Here is a 19,662-nt window from a genome sequence, read left to right on the forward strand (position 1 = left end):
CCAATAATCCATCCTAGTTTATCCCTCTGCCCACACAGAACAAGTCCATGCCCAGAGGCAGACTGAGCCTAAAAGGACTGTTGGCATTTCAAATCCTCTTGAACCAATTCTTGATTTTGTCTTTTAATCATCACCCTGCCCTCACCACCAGTTAGCTTTCTCTAGGCCTCCATGGCCCCATGGGACATCTGTGGAGGAAGCGGGCCACCTGCCACTTACAGCTGCATGACCAGGTAGTAGTGCGTGGTGCTCTCGTAGATGTCCTCCAGGGTCACGATGTTCTCATGCTTGATCCTGGGGGAACACAAGGGTCATGGTGAACGGCATGTGCTTTAGGTCATCCAGACAAAGCATGCAGTTCCAGTCCAAATGGACTCTTGCTTCTATTAGAAACTTTTGAGGATAATATTTAGGAAGTTAGGATCCCTATGAAGCCTTCCAAAAACATAGGCAGTCACAAAAAATCCCAGAGAAAAGATTCCTAGGGTGGTATTCAGTCCATAATTTTGAATGGATAATTGATCATTGTGCTTCAGGGAACAAATGTGCCCTTGTTGCTTTAGGGATCTCTTTCAGGTTTATCAAAAGAGAAAGTTAAAAGACCCAAGGGAACATTGAGGGAACATTGACCACTAGGTTAGTCTACAATGTGGGTATCCAGGTCTCTTTCAGAAACATTGCATGAAGAAAGGCCTTGTCATGGGTAACCATGGAGGAAGTGTGGCACAATTATTGTTCTAGAATATTGTGAGAAGGCAGATGCTCATTTGTGGGAGAGGCAGTTCTGTGGGATGCCTTAGATCAGTGATTCTCAGTCAGGGGGCTCTTTAGTCCCTCAGGGGACACTTGGCACTATCTAGAGACATTTTTGATTGTCTTGACCGGGGATGGGAGAGACGCTACAGGCATTTAGTAGGTAGAGGCAGGACTGCTGCTAAACATTCTACAGTGCAGAGGACAGCCCCCAGTACAACAAAGAATTGTCTGTTTTAAAATGTCAATAGTTCTGAGGTCAAGAAACTCTGTCCTAGATGACCTGTGTCTGGGATTACTCAGAGGATGAGGCAAGTAGAATAATCATATTAGCTGAGAGGCCTGGCCTTCTAATCAGCAGTCCTGTGCATGGCTGTCTAGGAGGAAAATTTCTAGGAAGTTTTACTCATGGTTGTGCATCACAGGGGTTAAGAACTCAGATGCTAAGTCACTTGGGTCTGAGTTCAGCTCTAGCTCAGGCATCTATTAACTGAGTAACACTGGCTGACTCACTCAGGTCTTCTATGGCTCACTTTCTTGTCTCCAAAGTACATCTCTCTCATAGGGTTAAATCAGGATTAAAAAAGAAATGCATATCAATGGCATAGTAAGTGCCTGGGGAACAGCAGACACACAATTAATAGTAACTATCATCTTGAAGACATTTCTAAAAATATAGGTCTCTTGTAGCAGTGCCTGATGGATTCAATCATACATAGAAGCTGACAAAGTTAACATTAATTTGTTCATGGTTCACACACTGAACAAATGTTTATTGAGCTGCTTATTTCTCTGTGTTATGAGGGACTGATGGTATAATGTGATGGTAAGAAAGATGACTGTGGTCCTTGCTTTCAGTGAGTCCAGAGTCCCTCTCTGCTTTCATCTCCCTGGAGCCCAGACGTATGTCTCCAACATCCTACCAGACACCTTCCTGTAGAGATATTCAACATTCAACACACCAATCAATTTCTTTCTACTTCCTCCAAGCCTACACGTCCTTTTTGTTTTCCATCCCAAGTGGTGATAGTAGTGTCCCCTTAATCCCTCAATCTCAGAATCATTTTTAATGTTTTTCTCTTTTATGCTCTTACCAACCAACCCCAAACCCAATCACTTCTTTGTCTAAAATGCTTCCCTAAACCCAGTCTTCTTGCCACCACATGGTCCTGCCACTACTTGGCTTGCATCCTCGTCCCTCACCTAGGTTATTGAGAATGTCTCCCGTTCTCTAGACTGGCATTCTCCAGGCCATCCTTCACCATGCTTAAGAGGGATGATGGCTCTACAACATGAATCTGATTATGTGACTCCTCACTTAAACTCCTTGGCCCACGGAATAAAGTCAACAGTCTTTATTATAACAGCCCAGATCCTTTATAATCAGGTCCCACTTGACCATTTTAGTTTCATTTCCTTTCCCTTAACAGTGTTCACTATGAGTTCAGAGGCTTCCAACACTAACTCTTCCCTAACAGCACTTGCACTGCCTTGATTCTTCGCTAAAGCTTATCCTATTCTTGGTCTGAATTCCCGTTGTGCATTGTCCCTCCTGCCTGCACACAATTCTGCTCACTCAAGTTCCCTCTTCTTTGAAAACCCATACTCATAAAAAACACACATGTAGGCAAAATGAATCCCTATCTCCGTTAAACTCTGCTTCCTGTTAGTATGGTTCACATCTAATGGGAATAGAGTTTGTTATGAGTACCTCTGTCTCTGCCCAGAAAATGTGAGTGCCTGAGAGTAAGGGATTTTGTTGGCTTCCTCCCTGTGTTTCTGAAGCCTACTACACTTTTGGCACCAAAGGCGCCCCACAAGGGTTTGTTGTACGAGTCCTGCTATAAATACCAGGATTTGTTAGTGCAGCATCCATCGCGATGCTTGGGGTGCTGACCCTGCATTTGATTTGGAACAAATTGAGGTTAATTTCCAAGTCTTATGCCTCTTCCTTAATTATTGATTCTCCAAGGGGTTGGCTCTCAATTGATTTTTGTTCCTTTAAGGTAATTACCCTTTGGTCTATGTGCACAAACCAGTTCTGCTACCACGTGTTTCACTGGTCAATCTGCTGCCCAAAACAAAAAAAATCAGCTAAGACAGCTGTCTGGCTAAATTTAGCTGACTAATCAAGTGACCCATTAGCCCAATCAAAGGGAGCAAGCCTTTTCATGCCTTTTGGTGTGAACAATCCAGCCCCAGTCCTTCGAGAAGGTAACCTGTGAAGGGAATGTGGGGATCCGAAGCTGTACCCCACCATCCCCAAGGCCCACTCACTTTTTCAGCACAGCGATCTCGTTCTCCAGGCTGCTGTCCCGGAAGGCTGGCGACTTCTTGATGCACTTCAGGGCGAAGAGCTTCCCAGTCATCCTTTGCTTCACCAGGAAAACTTCTGAAAAAGCTCCTCTGTGTAGAAGATGCCAGGACATAAGAATTAGTACTGGCTGCCTAGAGACCATTGCTGGAAGTAAAACCAAAGGGTTAATGAGGGAAGATGTGGCTGGTAAGTAGTTTCCATCGTCATTGTGGGTGCCTGATGGTCTGACATGCCAATCCTTTCTTTCATCCACCACACGGGAGAGAAAAAATTCCACTACAGACTCAGGGACTGGGAGGTGCTACTTCCTGGATCTTTAGTTTGGGAGGGACTCCCAGAGACTCTGCTTTGCTACGGAGAGATTTCTCCACTTGGCAAACCCATTTTAGAGAGGTCACTGCAGAGTCCATTTACTTTGCCTCTCTCAAGATGGCACAGGGTGGCAAGCCAGAGTGGCAGCTGGAGGTCTCACTGGGGCACAGGGCTCAGACACAGTGAGAGAAAAGACTCCTGTATCCATTGTAGATGGTGGTAATGACCCTGAACCCATGATCAGAGGCAGGGGGCTGATTATCCTCTCGTTCAGTAGCATCCGTGAGAGTGGAAGACAGAACCCGGCAGGTCTGGGCCGGCTTCTGAAGACAGAGGGGATGGAACCCAATAGCAGCACAGTGTGCGATTCCAAACTACAGGCTCGTTGGTTTGAAGGGGGTCCTCTGGAGACCAGACCATCAGAGCAGCACTTAGCTAGTGGAGGATGCTGGAGCCTGATCGTCCACGTCAGAACCTCAGCTTTTTAGGTGGCAAGTCACTTAATTGCTGTATAACCAGTTTCTTTATCTGAAAAGTGTGAGTATTGATAGTATCTGATTCATACGGTTGTTTACAAGATTAAATGAGTTAATGAAAGTGCTTAAGAGTATTCCTGACAGCCACTAAGCCACATGTGTTAGTTATTATTATTATTATTATTATTATTATTATTATTATTATTATTTGAATACCATTAGGGAGGACACCTGGTAGTAACAAGAGGAAATGAAGTTTAAGGGAGGAAACAGCTGAGTCATCCTCACTGCCACGTGGGTTCCAGAATGAAGGCCCAACTGCAGTGAAGCTGGTGGAAAGGACCTTGAGAGTCCGCATCAGAAAATGCTCAGTGTTTCCTGTGTCTGAGTTTCCTGTTTCCCCAGCTGCACTGGGAACGGAGTTAATCAGAGCCTTCCGAGCTCGTCTAGTCATTCATCCGGTCACTCCTTCCTTTCATCAGGACTTATTGAGCACCTACTGAGTCTTAGATGCTGGAGGTAAAAAGTACGTTTCAGCACTTAAGGTGCCTGTAGACTAGTGAGGGACACAGGCAAATAAACAGTTGATATTTAATTTGAAAAATATTATCCACCATTCAGAGAATGCTTGTTGTGCTGACAGGACCTCTCTGTGTTAGGCACTGGGGATAGTTCTGGGTGAGCTTAGAATCTAGAGTGAGAGAAGCGCATGCAGAGGAGCAGGAGGTGTCCCGAGATCTCAGACAGTGCAGACTCAGGACGTGCATCTGCCGTGGCTGGGCAGGCTGTGCCCTGTGCAGTTCCAGCAGATGCCATTCACCTTGGAGCCACTGTATATTTTCATGTGGTAGCTATTCCCATGTTTCCCCATAACCTCCCTGCAGCCTGCAGGTTAGAGAAAAGGGCAATTGTCCTAACGTGTGCGAAATGACCACTGGGGGTGGCTGAGGAGGACACACGTCATGGCTGTCTGACATAAGAACACCTGGAGCTCAGTTTAAAGGAATGAGTGAAAGTTAGTTCAGTGGGAAAAACACAAACGAACTTGGAAGTGATGTTTCAGGCAGGGCTGGAGAAGAAGCATGAGAAAAAGCATGGAGGTGTGGACCAGCCAGTAGGGGTGAGACTCCACTTTCCCTAACCTATAAAACGAGGGAGTTGAACCACGTGAGCTTAATGATGCCTGCCAGCGGTGACATTTTAGGATCCACTTTGAGTTCTCCTTTCACCTTTATCTTTACAACCACACATGAATAATCCCCTGATTTCAAAGCTGACACCCACTCTGGGTCCTCTTGTGGAATGGAATCAAATTAAGGTCTTCCTGGGGTACCACCCACATCAAGGTGTCTGTCAGTGGCATGTGTTGTGGCAATTTGAAACAATGTCACTGCTCTTCTGCCTCAGGCTGCTTTCTACTGTGTGTGTGTGTCAGGGCTGTGCGTGACAGGGACAGAGGAGAGCGGTTAGGAGACTTAATTGTGCCATCTGTCAGGTCAGGGAGCAGAGAGCTAGTTTTGAGCAGTCAAGGTCGTTCAGGTCAGGAGGCAAGACAGGAAGAGCCTTCAGAGCCAGGAGTAATTGCTTCAACAGAACTCAGTTTGCATTTCCTGCTCTGAATAGCTCTCTGCTCTTGCTGGGATCCTGCGTGGCAGGGTGAGGGCATGGGCCAAAAAGAAAAATCTCTTCCTGGTCTGTGAAGGGCAGCTGGCCTGGAACTTGGGTGAGATACCTCCTGCTATGGACTACCTTGGCCCAGTGTCCCTACAGCTGTCCTAGGGCCCTGGAATTGTGGGTGGTGTCTGGGCAGATGTAACAAAAGCCTATTCTCCCTGGTGGGTTGTTGCAGAGGAGCTGAGGACTAGCGGGAAGAGGCTTTGTCACGGGATTCTGGTGCATCCAGATGGGGACCGTGCTCCGCCACGTGGCTGCCCCCTCCACTGCACCTCACCAGGGTCAGTTGTGGGGTCTGCAGCCCGGTGCTGCCGGTCCCCCTCCTGAGCACCACAGACAGGCCTCCCCTGCAGCTTCTCCTCTGCCCTGACTGCTGCAACAGTGACTTGACCCTGATTGTCCTCTTGGTTTCCCCAAATCAGCGTGGAGCTGGATACAGTAGAGCTAGTGGGAACACGTAAAATATAGATTCCTGGCTGCCGGGTCCTGGCTTCCCAAATCCCAGTTCCGTAGATCTGGGGCCAGGAATCTATATTTTTCAAAAAGTTGTCTAGGCTAAAATAATAGGAAATTATTATTTCTTAGTATGAAAATGATACTGTGGATATAAAAGAAAAGGCCTTTATTCTTAGGAGATGCAGATGGAAGGATTCAGAAGTGATGTGTGATGATGTTTGCAACCAGTTTACAAATTGTTTAGTGAGTGTGTATATGTAAAACCAATACAGTGAAGTGTTAACAACTGTTGAACTTAGGGGGTGGGCATGTTGGTGCTGACCGTACTATTATTTCCCTGTGTCTTTCCTGAAACATATTCACAGTTAACCGTTAGAGGGATAAGAGCCCAGGGGGCGCTGGTGGCCCCCTGGGTTTAGAAACTGCAGCATGACTTCGCTGGGCTCCAGGATGGCCGTGCGTGCCTTCTGACAGTCTTACGGCACCAGTCTGAGCCGACGGTGAATGAGCTTCTGTCAACCCAGGCTTCCTTCTCCCCCTTTTCTTGTGTTTTGGGCAAACTATTTCTGATTCACTCACGAGTCTTGTCCCTCTCTCTTTTGCCAATACTCCCTTCCTAGCCACTCCCATCTTGGCAAAGGCCCTTGATGGAGGGCCAGTGCTTTGATGACCAGCACCATGCCTGGGACCCTTCTGTGACACAGAGCCCGACTCCTGCCTGGGCGAGGAGGGCCCGGAGGCCTCCTCTCAGCACCGCATCCTCTCTGGCTACAGTGTGAGTGTGGCTAGCCTTGCTGCCCGAGGCCACTGCCTCCTAGCCAAGGCAGAGGGGGAGCTGGCTTAAATGCGCAGCCCACTAACTGCCTCTCTTTTCCCCAGGCCCCTGGCCCAATTAGCCCAGACTAATTAGCTAACCGGCTGCGGTTTGGAGGCGAGGCATGGGGGCGGTGGCCTGGAGGTGCTGCAGCGGCTGTGCCCTCGGCGGGAGTGGGGGTGTGGGTGGGGGAAAGAGGCGGGACTGAGCGCACTGAGTGTCAGCTCCAGACAGGCCAGCTCTGCTCTGCTAGCTGTGTAATCATTGCCAAGGGGCGGCACAGACTCCCCGGAGGCTGGTAGGAGTTTGGGCTGCAGTGTGACCTTATTTTTCCAACATAGCACTTAACTACGGAGCAGAGACTGCGGTGGGGTGGGGAGCCGATCCAAGTGTGGAATCCTCCTGCTCTCTGAGCCTCTGAAGCACGTTTTCTTCCTTCTACAGTAGACAGTGGGGCTGGCCTTTCATCGCCCAGGGAAATGAAAAAGTGGGGTGGGAAGGCCCAGAAAAGTTCTAGGGTCACTGAATCTCCGGAAGTTCCAGAAAGTCTCTTTTCTCCTACCAGGAGCTCGCAAGATGTGGCAGATATGGGTGCAGGTGGGCAGGGGGGCAGTCCCTGGGGGGAGATCAGAAGGTAGAAGCTGGGGGAAGGGCTGATTTTCCCTGAGGGCTCCAGTGTGTTAAACTGTCCTCTGTTTTATCCCAAGGTACCTTCCCCTCCCCTCCCCTCCCCCACAAGGCCCCTACACCTTCCTAGGTCCCTGGGAGCTGCTGAGATGATGTCCCTGCTTGTCCATCTCTGCTGGCCTGGAACAACTCCTTTCCAGCTGCCCCCAGTGGTGCCCTGCGCCCCCCCCCCCGCCATCTCAGCCCCGCACTCACGATCCCAGCACTTCCATGAAGATGAAGGTTTTCCTGATGTTGGTGGTCTGCTTCTTCCAGGAGCTGCAGTCCTCGTCTTCCTTTCGGCCCATCGCCTCCAGAGTTGAAGCTTCTGGGGATGCTGTGAGGAAGGGAAGAAGGGTCTGCTCAGCTAATTTCGCATATACAATGAGATATGTTGTGAAAAGAATTGAAAGTACATCCTTCAGGGAACAATTAGAAGGCTGAAGAGTAGAATCTGGATATTTGGCAAAAATAAGACTATTCTCTCCGCTTGCTTTGTCAATCACTACAACAATTTTATTGAGCATCTACTACACGCCCACTGTTCTTGCCACACACTCAAGGAGTTTGGAGTCTAGTGTGCAGAGGAAGCTGTACTTTGCATATACACAGTTAAGGGCAGTAACACATCCATGTATGGATTAACATGGGATCACACACCTTGAGGGGGCCTGGGATGAGCTGAGGTATTTCCTGTGTGGCCAGGTGGCCCCCAAGGTGTTTATTCACATTGCTGAGTCAGCCCCACTTCCTTTTCTATTATCCCAGCTCTGCCACCTCCGCCAATCCCCAGTCCTTCCTGGTTCCCCCTCTCCCCTACCTGTTACAGATTAAATGAATGGACACTAGATGAATGAGCACTGTGTTTCCTCTGTAACTCACAACATCTAGCGCAGAACTGGGAAAATGGTTATTTACTGAACTCTAAACTGAATCATGTCTTAACTTTGATATCCGAGTTCTTGAATTACCACATTCATTCAATTTTTGACACTGAGACGTGCCCAGCATTGCCTGTTCCGATGGACAACACAGACACTGGCCCCGCCCTCCCGAGGCTGGCAGGCCCAAGGAGATAGGCAACAAGCCAGTGAACTACTGTGCACAGGGACACCGTGTGGGAAGACCCTGAACACAACCCAGGCTTCAAGTAGAGACAGATAGGGTGGGTCTTCTTTAGGTGAAGGTCAGGGGACACCTCTCTGAGCAGGTCATGTTTCAGGTGAGGTCAGTTCATGGAGGCACCAGCCCAGTGCAGAGGGTGTCAAGGAGCATTCTGGCAGAAGGAACGAAGCACAGAAGTCCACAGAGGGAAGGAGGCTGAGGGAGCTGAAGAGACAGTGTGGCTGGGGCAGCGTGAACTCTGCCCGGCGCGGAGTGGTGGGTGGCCAGGGAGAGGCAGGCCCGGAACAGACCTGAGACGGCCTTAGAGACTCCCTTACATATTGGATTTTCCTCTTAGTGAGGCTGGGAGACATTGGAGAATTTTTAGCCAGGGAGTTAAATTAGATCACTGAACTGAGGTTTTAAAGAGCTCACTCTGGCTGTTCCATGGAGAATGGAGGGGAGGGGGCAGGAGCTAATCCATGGAGAGTAGGAAGGGGGCAGAAACCTATAAGAAAGATGGTAGTGGCTTGGACCACAGTGGTAGGGAAGGAGAGAAGTGGATGGACCCGGGATATATTCTGGGGGCCGCATTTTCTACGATACTAGGTGATGTGTCTGTGGTGGGGTGAGAGGACTCTAGACTGACTCTTGTGCTTCCGGTAGAAACACCTCGTGGTAAAGGTGCCCTTTATGGGGCCATGTTTACTAGAGAGAAGCATGCTCTTGGGGTGTGGTTGGGTGGGTTGGAAGGACTCTCTGGTCCTTTGGGTGCCGTTCCCTAGCCACCCTAGTGCCGCTGGACGGAGGGCACTGAGTTTCTGGGAGTGCTGGGTGAGACACACATCTGCCAGCACCCTTCTCCCGCAAACTCGTTGGACCTGACAGAGCGGGAGGAAAGTCTGTCTAATGGTGGTATGTCTCAGGCAATACTTCTCCTTCCCCATTAAAAAATGTGCTAGTAGAATCCTTGGGGTCTTCTCATAGCTTTAGAACAAAGAGACAGTTTGCACCTCTACAATTTAGCATTACATAACATACATTTAGAGGTCAACCTGAGTTCAAATCCTACCTGCACTAGTTACTAGTTAAATTGCCTTAAGCAGGTTAGTAACAGCTTTGAGTCCATTAACTCATCTGTAACGTGGGGACGAAGGCCTTTTGGTTTTGAGGAAGAGTGAAGGAAACTGAGTATACAGACGTAGCATATTGTGTCACGTGCATCAAACAGCTGTAACAGAGAGAATATTTGGGGGGATATTAAGTTGATGTTTTTCATTCCTGGTAATTCCCTTCTGGAGGACTCATGTCATTGAATAGGTTCTATAGTATAGAAGGAAACCTCTTCTGCCATGAAGACATAACTGTGAATATTAGACCCTGGAAATAAGGACAATGTGATACAGACGAGGTCCTTTAGAGAGGACAGGCTTGGAAAGACTGACACTTTTGGTCCAGGTGGATCCTGGGAAGGAGACGGGGAGGCAGATGGTGTAGTTGTCAGAAGCACACATCTTTGCTAACGTCCATCTGGGAACGGACGGGCGGGCTTTCAGGCCCCTGCTGGTGGGAGTCTGTATGCCTAGGGGGGACTCTGGCTGGGGCCACATCTAAGAGGACAGAAAGTTATGATAGGGCAGGCCGAGGGGGAGAAAGCTGAGCGAGACGGGGTCGCATGACCTGCAGAAGTTCCCCAGGGCCTGTGTGGGGGCTGGAGCCAGCCTGCGCCAGCTCAGGCACGAGAGCTGACTGTGCACATCTCTTGAGGGCTCCACGCTTAGTGGCCTCCTGTTGTTAGTGTGCAATTGGCTGTGGTGGGAAACAGGCGAATATGACCATCGGGACTTTTCCTCATTCTTCCCCCTGCCCTCCAAGAGCCAGATATTAACACCTATCAGCTTCCCTCTGCCCATGGCCCTGGTGAGGGGAAATGTTGCTACTAGAGGGAATGTCACCTGGGGCCTAGATAAAGAGGTGGCCACAATCAAAGAGTTCTCAGATGGAAGCACATGGCTGGGATCAGGGCCTTCAGTGGAGGTTGTCAGCATGACATCTCACGGGCCAGATGGGCCTGGTCACAACTCAGAGGTCACTCACTACTCAGCCCAGATGACTGTAATTTGAGGTCCTTGGTAGGTTTGATGCCCCCTCTCCCACATTAAAGCCAGGTCAAGTACCTTACAACATGAAACGGCTTCTTGAACTAGAACAGGAGGAGGAAAGATCATCTCAAGGCTGTGTTTTCCTGAAAGACACTTTATAAATGGCTAAATGAGGCTCTTTATTAAACCTGAAAGGTTATAATGGACAAATTTAAATGTCGTTTCCTTTTTTTTTTTTGCTGCCTAGCAGGGTGAACTTTTATAGGGAATAAAGAATCTACATTTTCTTTGCATATTTTAGTATCACCTGTAAATTTGCAACTTGGCTATATAATTATGAAAACATCTTTGATACAGCTGAGTGTGGATCTGGTGGCTTGTGCTGGTAACATCAGGCTATTTTGTTAATTTGCTCCTTTTGGCAGGGTGGCAGCCCAGGGGGGCTACAGAACTGGCCAGAGCAGGACCCGCCCTGGACTTTGTCAGTCGGTCACAGTCTGCAAGGTGGGGACGAATGGGCCCTGGCTGGAAGAGACTGCCTAGAGAAAGATTACATATTACCATAGAGGGCTATCTTTTGCTGGATACCATTCTGCAGGTTTTTAGCCCCAAATCTAGCAGTTTCCACTTATCAGAGTGGTTGGCATCTAAGTTTGGACCCAAATGCTTCTTACTGTGTGGACATACTGTGGCTGAGAAGTCACAAAGTATGTGAGGCGAAGAGATGGGCATTGAAAGGAACCAAATCAACAGGGTCAGTTTGTGCGTCTCCTTCCTTGTCTCTCTCCCATTCCGTAGAACAGGGCTGCAGACGCTGCTTTTCCACGTAGGAGTCAATCAAAAGTCGCCTCTCCAGCTCCAGCCTTCGGCTGGGCGGTCACCACTCCCCCTTGTGGACCCCCGTGGAATGACGGCCTGCTCGCTCTCCAGGAGGCATCGCCACCTCATTAGTGATCTGTACTCTCTGTTCCTTCTTTCCCATCTCTCTTAAATAGCTTAAAAACATAGTATTCTTAGCCTAAGCTAAGCTATAAGAAAACATCTTTCCCGCCCACCCCTCCTCCCATACACTCCATCCTAACAATTCAGTTTTATCTTCAGAGCTCCGTGGCAATATCTGGGGCTAAATCTGAACCCCTGCTTCATGCCCGCCCTGGTCCACCCCAGAGAAACCTCAAGGCCCTTCAGAGGAAAACAAATTCTGTGAAGGCGGAGGCTCCAGTATTGCTCTCATTTGTTTCCAAAGCGCTCCCTGCCTCTCTCTGTCTCTGGCAATAATTTCTGTTGGGCTTCAAAGCCCCACAACAGCCACTGTAGATTCTGAGATTTAGAGCTGATTTCCCACATGCAGCTCAGGAGATGCTGCGGATGCTGGCATTTGGGGCTAGCTCCTCAACAGGGCCTGACCCTTGATGCTATTCTGCAAAATGGCTCCGGGCAAAGGAAATGACCTCATTGCATGGGACTATCTTTGAGTCATGGAGGTAACACTCCTTCATTCGACATGCATCTATTGAGTGCCTCCTGTATACACACTGGACTAAATACAGACATTTTTATGATATGAGGCTACCCTGCAAAGTGCCTACAGTCCAGGTGGAAAGAGCAAGCAGAGGTATATTAAGGAATACCTAAGGACACAGACCAGCTGATGGGAGTTGGCAAATGAATGAGCAAGTCGGGTCAGAATCAAAATGGTTCAGAGGTCAACTGTAGGTTAATTGCTTTTGTGTGAGTTTCCCTCACCAGAAAATGAGTGCTTTAAGGTCAGGGGCGTGGTTCCTCCTCTTGGAATCCCCAATGTCTGGTGCTGAGCCTGGGGCATACAAGGGTCCAGCCCCAGTTTGTTAATGAATGAAGGAGGAGGAGAGCTCTGCGGGGTGGGAGGGAGGCCTGATCAGGGATTGCTTTGCAGAGGAGTTGGATTTAGATGGGTACTGAAGGGTGTGGGGTAGGGGTTGCAGTCTTGATATTGCTCTGGAGAAGAACAGCAGCAACAAGCCCTGCACCCTGGGGGGCAGGCAGTAGGACCTCCCCTTTAGCAGCAGAGAGGGCAAAATCGACTTGCCTTCTTTGTCATCTTCGTCACTTCTGGGACAGGCAATGCAGGGCCTGAGGTGGGTGGGCCTGAGGTCCAGTTCTTGGTGAGCAGAACTGCCCTGGGACCCTTGAACAGGCCTCCCCTGACCATGCTATCTGGAGTCACCTCCCTTCCCCCTGAAGTTACTCTGTAATGTGAGCCTGAGCCCGTCTTCCACAACATATCTGACAATCCAAAACTCCCCCGCTTGTTTGTTTGAGGTCATATCCTCACTAGAAAGCAACTTCATGTGGACAAAGACCTGGTCCATCTCCTTGTCTCCCTTGGTCCTAGCTCAGCGCCTGGCTCTTACTAGTGCTCAGGCATATTTTTTGGATGGTCTTCTGATCTCTTGGGGGAAATTTTCATAGCCAGGAGGAGACTACAGAGGGAAAAGTTCTTCCTGAAGGGCTCGATGCACAGCCTTGGGGTGGACCCTGCCTCCGAGTGCAGCCCTTTCTGAGCTTCTGGGGACAGGCTGTGTGATCCCTGTGCATCCAGCCTGGCCACTTATGAGGCGCTGCTGAGAGATCTTGGGCTGTGAGCCCAGGAGGCAGGTGCCCTTCACATGCTTCTTCCATGGGTCGTCCCTGTCCTTCTCTCCTTCCCAGGCTCCATTGGGTCACAGCAGCAGCACTAGCCCCAGATGGAACTGTAAGGCAGATGAGGTTTGTCTTCAGAGGCCTCCTCATCATCATCACCTTACCCTGGAGGTGCTAGGCCACCTCATGACCTCACACTGCCCTGGACCCTCCGTATAACCCCCTTAGCAAGCTTCTGGTTTTGAGTCACAGCTGCTTAGGACTCTGCTCTGAGATGCTTATTAAATCAATGAACTGGGCTAATTGCTTAAGAGTGTCACCCCTCCTGACAAGATGCCCTAGAGTTTTGGGAGCACCAGGTTTTAACCCCTAGGCATTCAATTTAATGCAATGCCATGTGTTTCCCAAAGCCATTGTATAGTCCTGAACTGGACACTGGAGAGATGGGGACAGGGAAGGAGAGAATCTTTGCGTAGCGCCTCTGCAGCCTTCAACCCACAGGTGATGGCTCTCAACTCTACCTGCAGGAAGAGGCAGCCTGCCTTCACCAGCACTCTCTCCCGGGGCACAGTGAACAGGCTTCAGAGCCTTCCCGAGGGACCATGTGTGGGTGGCCCTTTTACTCATCTGAGAGGAGTCAGGCCTCCCTAAGACTGCTTTGTGCTTCCACGGTTTCCGTGTCTTTGGAGCGTGACTCAGAAAGGCCTGTGGGTCTCGGGAGGGAGGTTCTGCATGGGATCATCCGTCACGAGAATGTGCTAACTGTCTCCAGGCCGGGGCACAGGAGTCACAGCAGTATACAAATCACTTGGTTAAAAAGGGGCTGAAAGGCTAAAGCCGGGACATTTTCTTGCCTGGGCCCCACTGTTTTCTGGACTTGGGCCCATACTGGACCTTCTATGGTGCTCTGGATTGGGAAACACATGAGAAAGAACTTAGGCTCTGGCTCCAGTCTTGGTTTGGCATGGAGGAGCTGTGCAGCCTTAGGCAGATAGCTGTACGTCTCTGGGCACCCACCTCTCTTCTTGGTGAAAAAAGGAGGTTAGATTAAGTTTTTCTTAAGTTTGTGTTTTAGAATATTAGTTCCAGGAAATCCTGAACAAAGTGGATTTTCTGCCCCTTCAGCAGGTGTCTTTAATGATCACATTAGCATATTAAAGATTCTGTGGACTAGTAAAGACACCTGCTTAAGACTATATAACCTTGGCATCCCCCAAATGCATTAGACTGTAGAACTCTTTCCTTTTTCCTGGTAACACCTACTGGCACCCAGGGGAATCTGGGATTGCTTGGAGCTTCCGTCAGGAAACAGGGATGAGGCCAGAATGCTCTGTGAGTCTCCACTTGTTTGAGCAATATATGCATTTTCCAGCAGCCTGCAGCCATCAGTCACAGCCCTGCTCTCTGCACGGAGGCCCAGGCACGTGGCTGGGTCTGTGTGTGCTGTCAGAACCTGTTCCAACCCATGGGCTGCGATTCAAGCTGGCCAGAGCCCAGGCCCGGACCCCAAAGCCTCCTGGAGACTTCTGGCTGGACAGAACTTCTAAGGAACACGGACTCCCCCCACCCCCAGCCCTTCCACTAGTCCTGCGTCTCACAGACCAACTCTGCTTGCCAGTTTCTGCTCATAAAATCACTGAGGAAGGACATTTCTCAATTGCCTCCTGCAGTTTATTTCAGGCTCAAATCCATATTTAAGTTTAACTAGATTCCTCCTGCTGCAGCGACAAGCCAGATTTCACGTATTGCTTAAGCTTTATTGTGAGTCTCTCATGTAGGAAACGAGGAACATTCTCTACGGCTTCACTTGGTCTCTGAGAGGCCAACACACAGGAGCCACTGGAGAGAGCAGCGGCTGCTGCTTGTCCTTCATGTGCTTCTAACCACAGTGTGCCTCAGCTTCCTCATCTGCTGAATGGAAACAATGGTCTTTCTCTATTTCTTAGCATTTCTGTGGGCGTCTAGTACATCAGAGGACATATAAAGCTCTCCGAAACCACCAAGGTGCTATGCAGTGGGCCCACACGACAGGCACGTGAATTAAGCGCCGTGCACCGGGGAGAGAAGGGAACAAATAACATTTTAGATAGGGGTGAGCGCGGGACAGCTGTGATCCTGCTACTCCCTCAGCGGGTCTCAGCTCCCACATGCCTCTCGCAGTGTGAGCATCTCTTCTCACTATGATTCTGAAGTGTTTAAAGACATATAAATTCGCATACATCATGGCCCCGATAATGCAAACTAACTGCTTCATCTAGTAGGCAACCAAGAAAACACAGATCTGGTGCAACGCTGTAGGAAACACTGCTGGTGTTGGTTTTTTTCAGGGCCAATATGTTCATCGAAACCCGGACCCCTTTCTAAGGAGTTTTCAAGGGTAACAGTTTTGACTGTGTGTCTGCCACACGCTGCCTTTGAGCTTAACTCCCATGCAAGGGGTGCCTACTCCGACAGGTGTGGGGCTGATTGCTACAATCCGCCCCAGCCAGGCACTGCCTTCCTTCCGGAAGGTGAGAGGAGGGATCCCCACCTGCGGAGGAGCAGCGAAGGCAGCCAGGGAGCTCAGGGCGGCTGTGCCAAGAGGCTCGGCGTTACCAGCCTCCCCTCCGAGGGCACCAGGTTCGGCAATCCTCACAGACTCTGCAGCCTGCTGGCCCCCCGCAGACTTGCGCTCGTTTCGGCAGCCGCCCAGCCCCAACCCCAGCCCCCTTGCCACGGACCGCGGCGGCGCGCCCGCAGTTGTAGCGCGGGCGCGCCGCTCCGCACGCTCTGCCGCTCCTCCTCTCTCTCCCATTCATCCTGCAACTCATTCACTCCGCGGGCCCTGGCAGGCTGCGGCTGGGCCCCATCCCTCGCAGGCAGCAGGCACGTGTGACAACTTATTTATGGCCGAGTGCGTGCGTGCATGCGGGAGAGGGAGCGAGGGAGGCACTCTCCTCTCAGAAGGGGTTCTTTCCAACCCCAGCTACATTGCTCCAGGCCCACCCCTCCCGGACTGATCGCCTGGGTGGGGCACTGTGCTAGGCACTTCAAGTGCATTATCTCCTTTAAAGCCTCCCTGCCGCCCTGCAAGGTAGGTGTCATTAACTCCATTTTATAGATGGGATCCTGAGGGGTAGACATGTGAAGCAAGATACCGCAAATCAAGTGGATGGCAAATGACTCCCTCAGGCAGTCTCCTGGCCCCCTACCATGCAACCTGTTGCCTCCATCCTGGTGATGGTTGTTGGGTTTCACCTACCCCGCCCTCGTCCCCAGGATGCTTTCATGCGGTCCCAACCCCTGACTGCTTTCCCCTTCCTGCACACTCTCCCACCCTAAGGCAGGGCTCGGATGAGCTAAAAAGGCTGCGTCCCAGGGACACTCAGATTTCTCAGCAACGGCGCTGGGGCCTGAGCCATCTATTGCCGGAGCCTCCCCCTGATCCAGCCCAAACCTTTCCTCACTCTAACGTGGGCCTTCTTTCCCAAAGTTTTGCCTCTTTCTAAAGAGTGCTCTCTTCATTCCACACCCCCCTCCCCACGCACGCACCGTAGCTATCTGCAGTATCATGGAAAGGTCACTGGTTATGTCAGAAGATCTGGGTTCCAATGCCACTATCATCAAGTGGACACTGCCAGTCAGCAGCTCTGCAACCCCAGGAAAACCGGTTAACCTTTTGAGTCTCAGTGGTCTCGTCTGTGCTAAAGGAGATACACTACTTGCTTCACCAGCCAGCTGGGTGGACCTGCCCTAAAGGTGATTAAGAAAAAGCACATTATCAACTGGGAAGTGTGGTCCCCGTATCCGGTATTACTAAGCACTTTGTGCTATGGCCTATTGGGTCTCATCTGTGGCCCCGGTTAGCCTGGGTCAGTAGGACTGCCAGGGGCCAGGCTCTGTCTCCAGCCTCTGGTCTGGAGGAAGAGATCATCTCCTTACCCAAGACGGAACCTGCTTGACTCTCTTGACACTTCTCAGCGATTTTCCTCATGATCAATGTATCTGGCTCCAGAGCAAGCAAGCAGCCAGCCAGCCGTGCACTGCAGCCAGACGAGCGAGAGCCCTGGCAGAGCCTCTGGGAGCCTCAGGGTTAAGGTTTGTGCGTCAAAGTTACGTGGAGAGAAGGGACAGCGTGGATGGGGGGTGGTGGTGGTGGTGAATCCAGACTTCCCTTTTGCATCTTTACCTGAGAAGTGAACTGGGGAAGTTTAAGGCAGGAGGGAGATGGACGCACCCCTGGGGAAGGTGAAGGAGTGGTCTTGTGACCGACAAGCTCTCGGCAGCTGAGTTCTACATCCTAACGCAGCCGGGGACACAGAGCTGGAGCCTGTCCCTGGACCCTGCCAGGGGGACTGAGGCTGTTTCACCTCCTTGGGTTTGCAGAGCCACAGGCTGTTTACAAACCTCCTTTTTGCCCACTGGCTGTCCTAGTGCTCACCACAGCCCAGGCAGTAAGCAGAACGGGCATTGCCTGGTTTGACAGATGTGGTCAGAGGGGTTAAGGGAGGAAGGCTGAGCCCAAGGCAGAGGCACGCTGGAGGTCCTGACACCCTGGAGATGGACCGCCCCTCCCGGGCACAGAGCCCTGAGGACTGTCCCTGGGAGGCAGCCTGCAGGCAGGCATTGCAGGAGGGCATAGACGGAGATGTGGCTCCCTGTTTCCTGCCCAGAAGTGCAAAAGGTTCCCACTCAAGCCAACCCTGAAGTGATGGCTCCCCAGGGAGGCCCTACCCGGACCCCCATTCAGACTTATTTTTCCAAGGCAGCTACAACTTACCCTTGACACCACAAGAATCAGGCAAGCCTGGAACTGAGGCTGAAATAAACACCCAACTTGCTCACCAAAGTGGCTCTTCAAACCCACTCTCTAGGAGCCGCCTGCCTGCCGCCAAGCAAGGAAACCTCCTAAAATCAAGAAAAGAAGCAGGTTCATCTTACCCAGGGACTCAGAAAGAATTCGTGCTCCTGGTGCTCCCACTCCAGCTCCTACAGGTCTGTGAGGATTCGCTGCTCCAGCGCTTTAACAATAAACTGAATTAAAGGGGAGGAATGCAGGGGTTTTCTTTCCCAGGACCGTAACCAGGCAGCCTTAAAGGGGAGGAAAAGTAGCTAGGTGGCTTGCATCTCTCCTTCCTTTCCTCTGCTCTGCTCTCCCTCCCTCCCAGCAGCATTTAGTCTGATCCAGAAAAATGCTTTTGCAAAGGGGCCCTTTTATGCCGTGTGTGTGTACATGTGAGTAATTGTGTTTGCTTTGATGTGTGTGATAGAACGAAAGAGAGGAAAAAGCAAAAGCAAAAAACAAAACATCAGATAAGAGGCTTCCATTGCCCTGAATAAGGAGACAACAGAAAATCCAGAGAGCTTTCTAGGTGTGCCTGCCTCAGTTTCCCTCTAAACGATTCAGCTGCTGGGGTGTATTGTCTGAAAACACCTGCCTGGGCAGTAGGGCTTCTGTACTGGCTGAAATGTAGAGACCGAAGGGCCCTCGGTATCCGCCTGGCATGCCGTCTCCCGCAGAGAACTCCTTGGAAGACCCCCAGGGGGACCCCATGTTGAGTGGTTCCCCCCAGTAAACCTGGAATGTCTCCTCTCCCCTGTTTCTAGAAGCACCTCTGCTCCCTCACCCCCACCCCTCCATCCTGCCCTGGACCAAGTCCTCACAGTCTCCATCTCAGCTTCTCTCTGCAGCTCCATCAGAGCAGGTCCTTGAACCTCTGTCTTCTACCCTCTTGCTTCTCCTTCTCTACTTTCCTCTTAATTTTAACACCCACTCACGGGGGCTTCACGTGAACATCCCATATCAAGACCCCCATCTGGGTTGTCAACCTTTATCTCTGCATCCAACTGTCCACAATATTTCCATCCACAAACAAAAGGGAACATGTTATAGCGCCTCTAACCCCACTCTGTCCCCTCCCTGCTCCTCAGCAAGGCCCGCGGGCGGGCTACCGTCTCCCCAGCAGCATTCAAGCACTCTCCTTGGCCGTGTTGACGCTTCCATTGCCTTCCAGGCCTAATCAGCTGTTACGCACTTTTAGTTGTTCCTTTGAATTAGCTTTGAAGTTGTGCCTGTTTATTTTATATCATTTGGGTGTTTTTAAAATAAATACAGTCATGCGGGTCAAAACTCAGAACTTTATTAAAAGGCTTATGGTGGTGTCTCACCCCCTCTCCACGCCCCATCCACTTCTCCCCTCCTGCCCTGCCCCCTGTCGGTAGTTACTTTCATTAATTCTTCATGTCTCTCTCCAGTATTTGCTTATATGGATACAAGCAAATGAGTACATGTGCGTGTATACGTGTTGTGCCTTTCTTACACAACAGGCGATAAGTAAATGCTACCTCTTTTATATTTCATCTCTGCAATGTTGGTTCAGACCCTCA

The 19,662-nt window shown here is 50.4% G+C and overlaps 1 protein-coding gene across 2 annotated transcripts in view; it reads right to left on the reverse strand.

Annotated features, from left to right (window-relative positions):
- Nucleotides 1-18,258, reverse strand: part of CAMK1G (calcium/calmodulin dependent protein kinase IG) — a 28,779-nt gene extending 10,521 nt beyond the window's left edge. Inside the window, exons 1-4 of one of the 2 annotated variants that reach the window (XM_045838592.1) lie at nt 18,217-18,258; nt 7,685-7,805; nt 3,031-3,159; nt 220-294 (exon numbers count right to left, since the gene is read on the reverse strand). In XM_045838592.1, coding sequence (XP_045694548.1) covers nt 220-294; nt 3,031-3,159; nt 7,685-7,776 — 296 coding nt within the window. In that variant the 5' untranslated portion in view covers nt 7,777-7,805; nt 18,217-18,258. Of the gene's footprint in view, nt 1-219; nt 295-3,030; nt 3,160-7,684; nt 8,304-18,216 lie in introns of those variants that run through there. The other variant, XM_045838591.1, reaches the window with a different exon arrangement.
- Nucleotides 18,259-19,662: the final 1,404 nt, after the last annotated feature.

Source organism: Phyllostomus hastatus, unplaced genomic scaffold (genome assembly GCF_019186645.2).
Source record: "Phyllostomus hastatus isolate PE091 unplaced genomic scaffold, TTU_PhHast_1.1 phas_contig_283, whole genome shotgun sequence".
Lineage (NCBI taxonomy): Eukaryota > Metazoa > Chordata > Mammalia > Chiroptera > Phyllostomidae > Phyllostomus > Phyllostomus hastatus.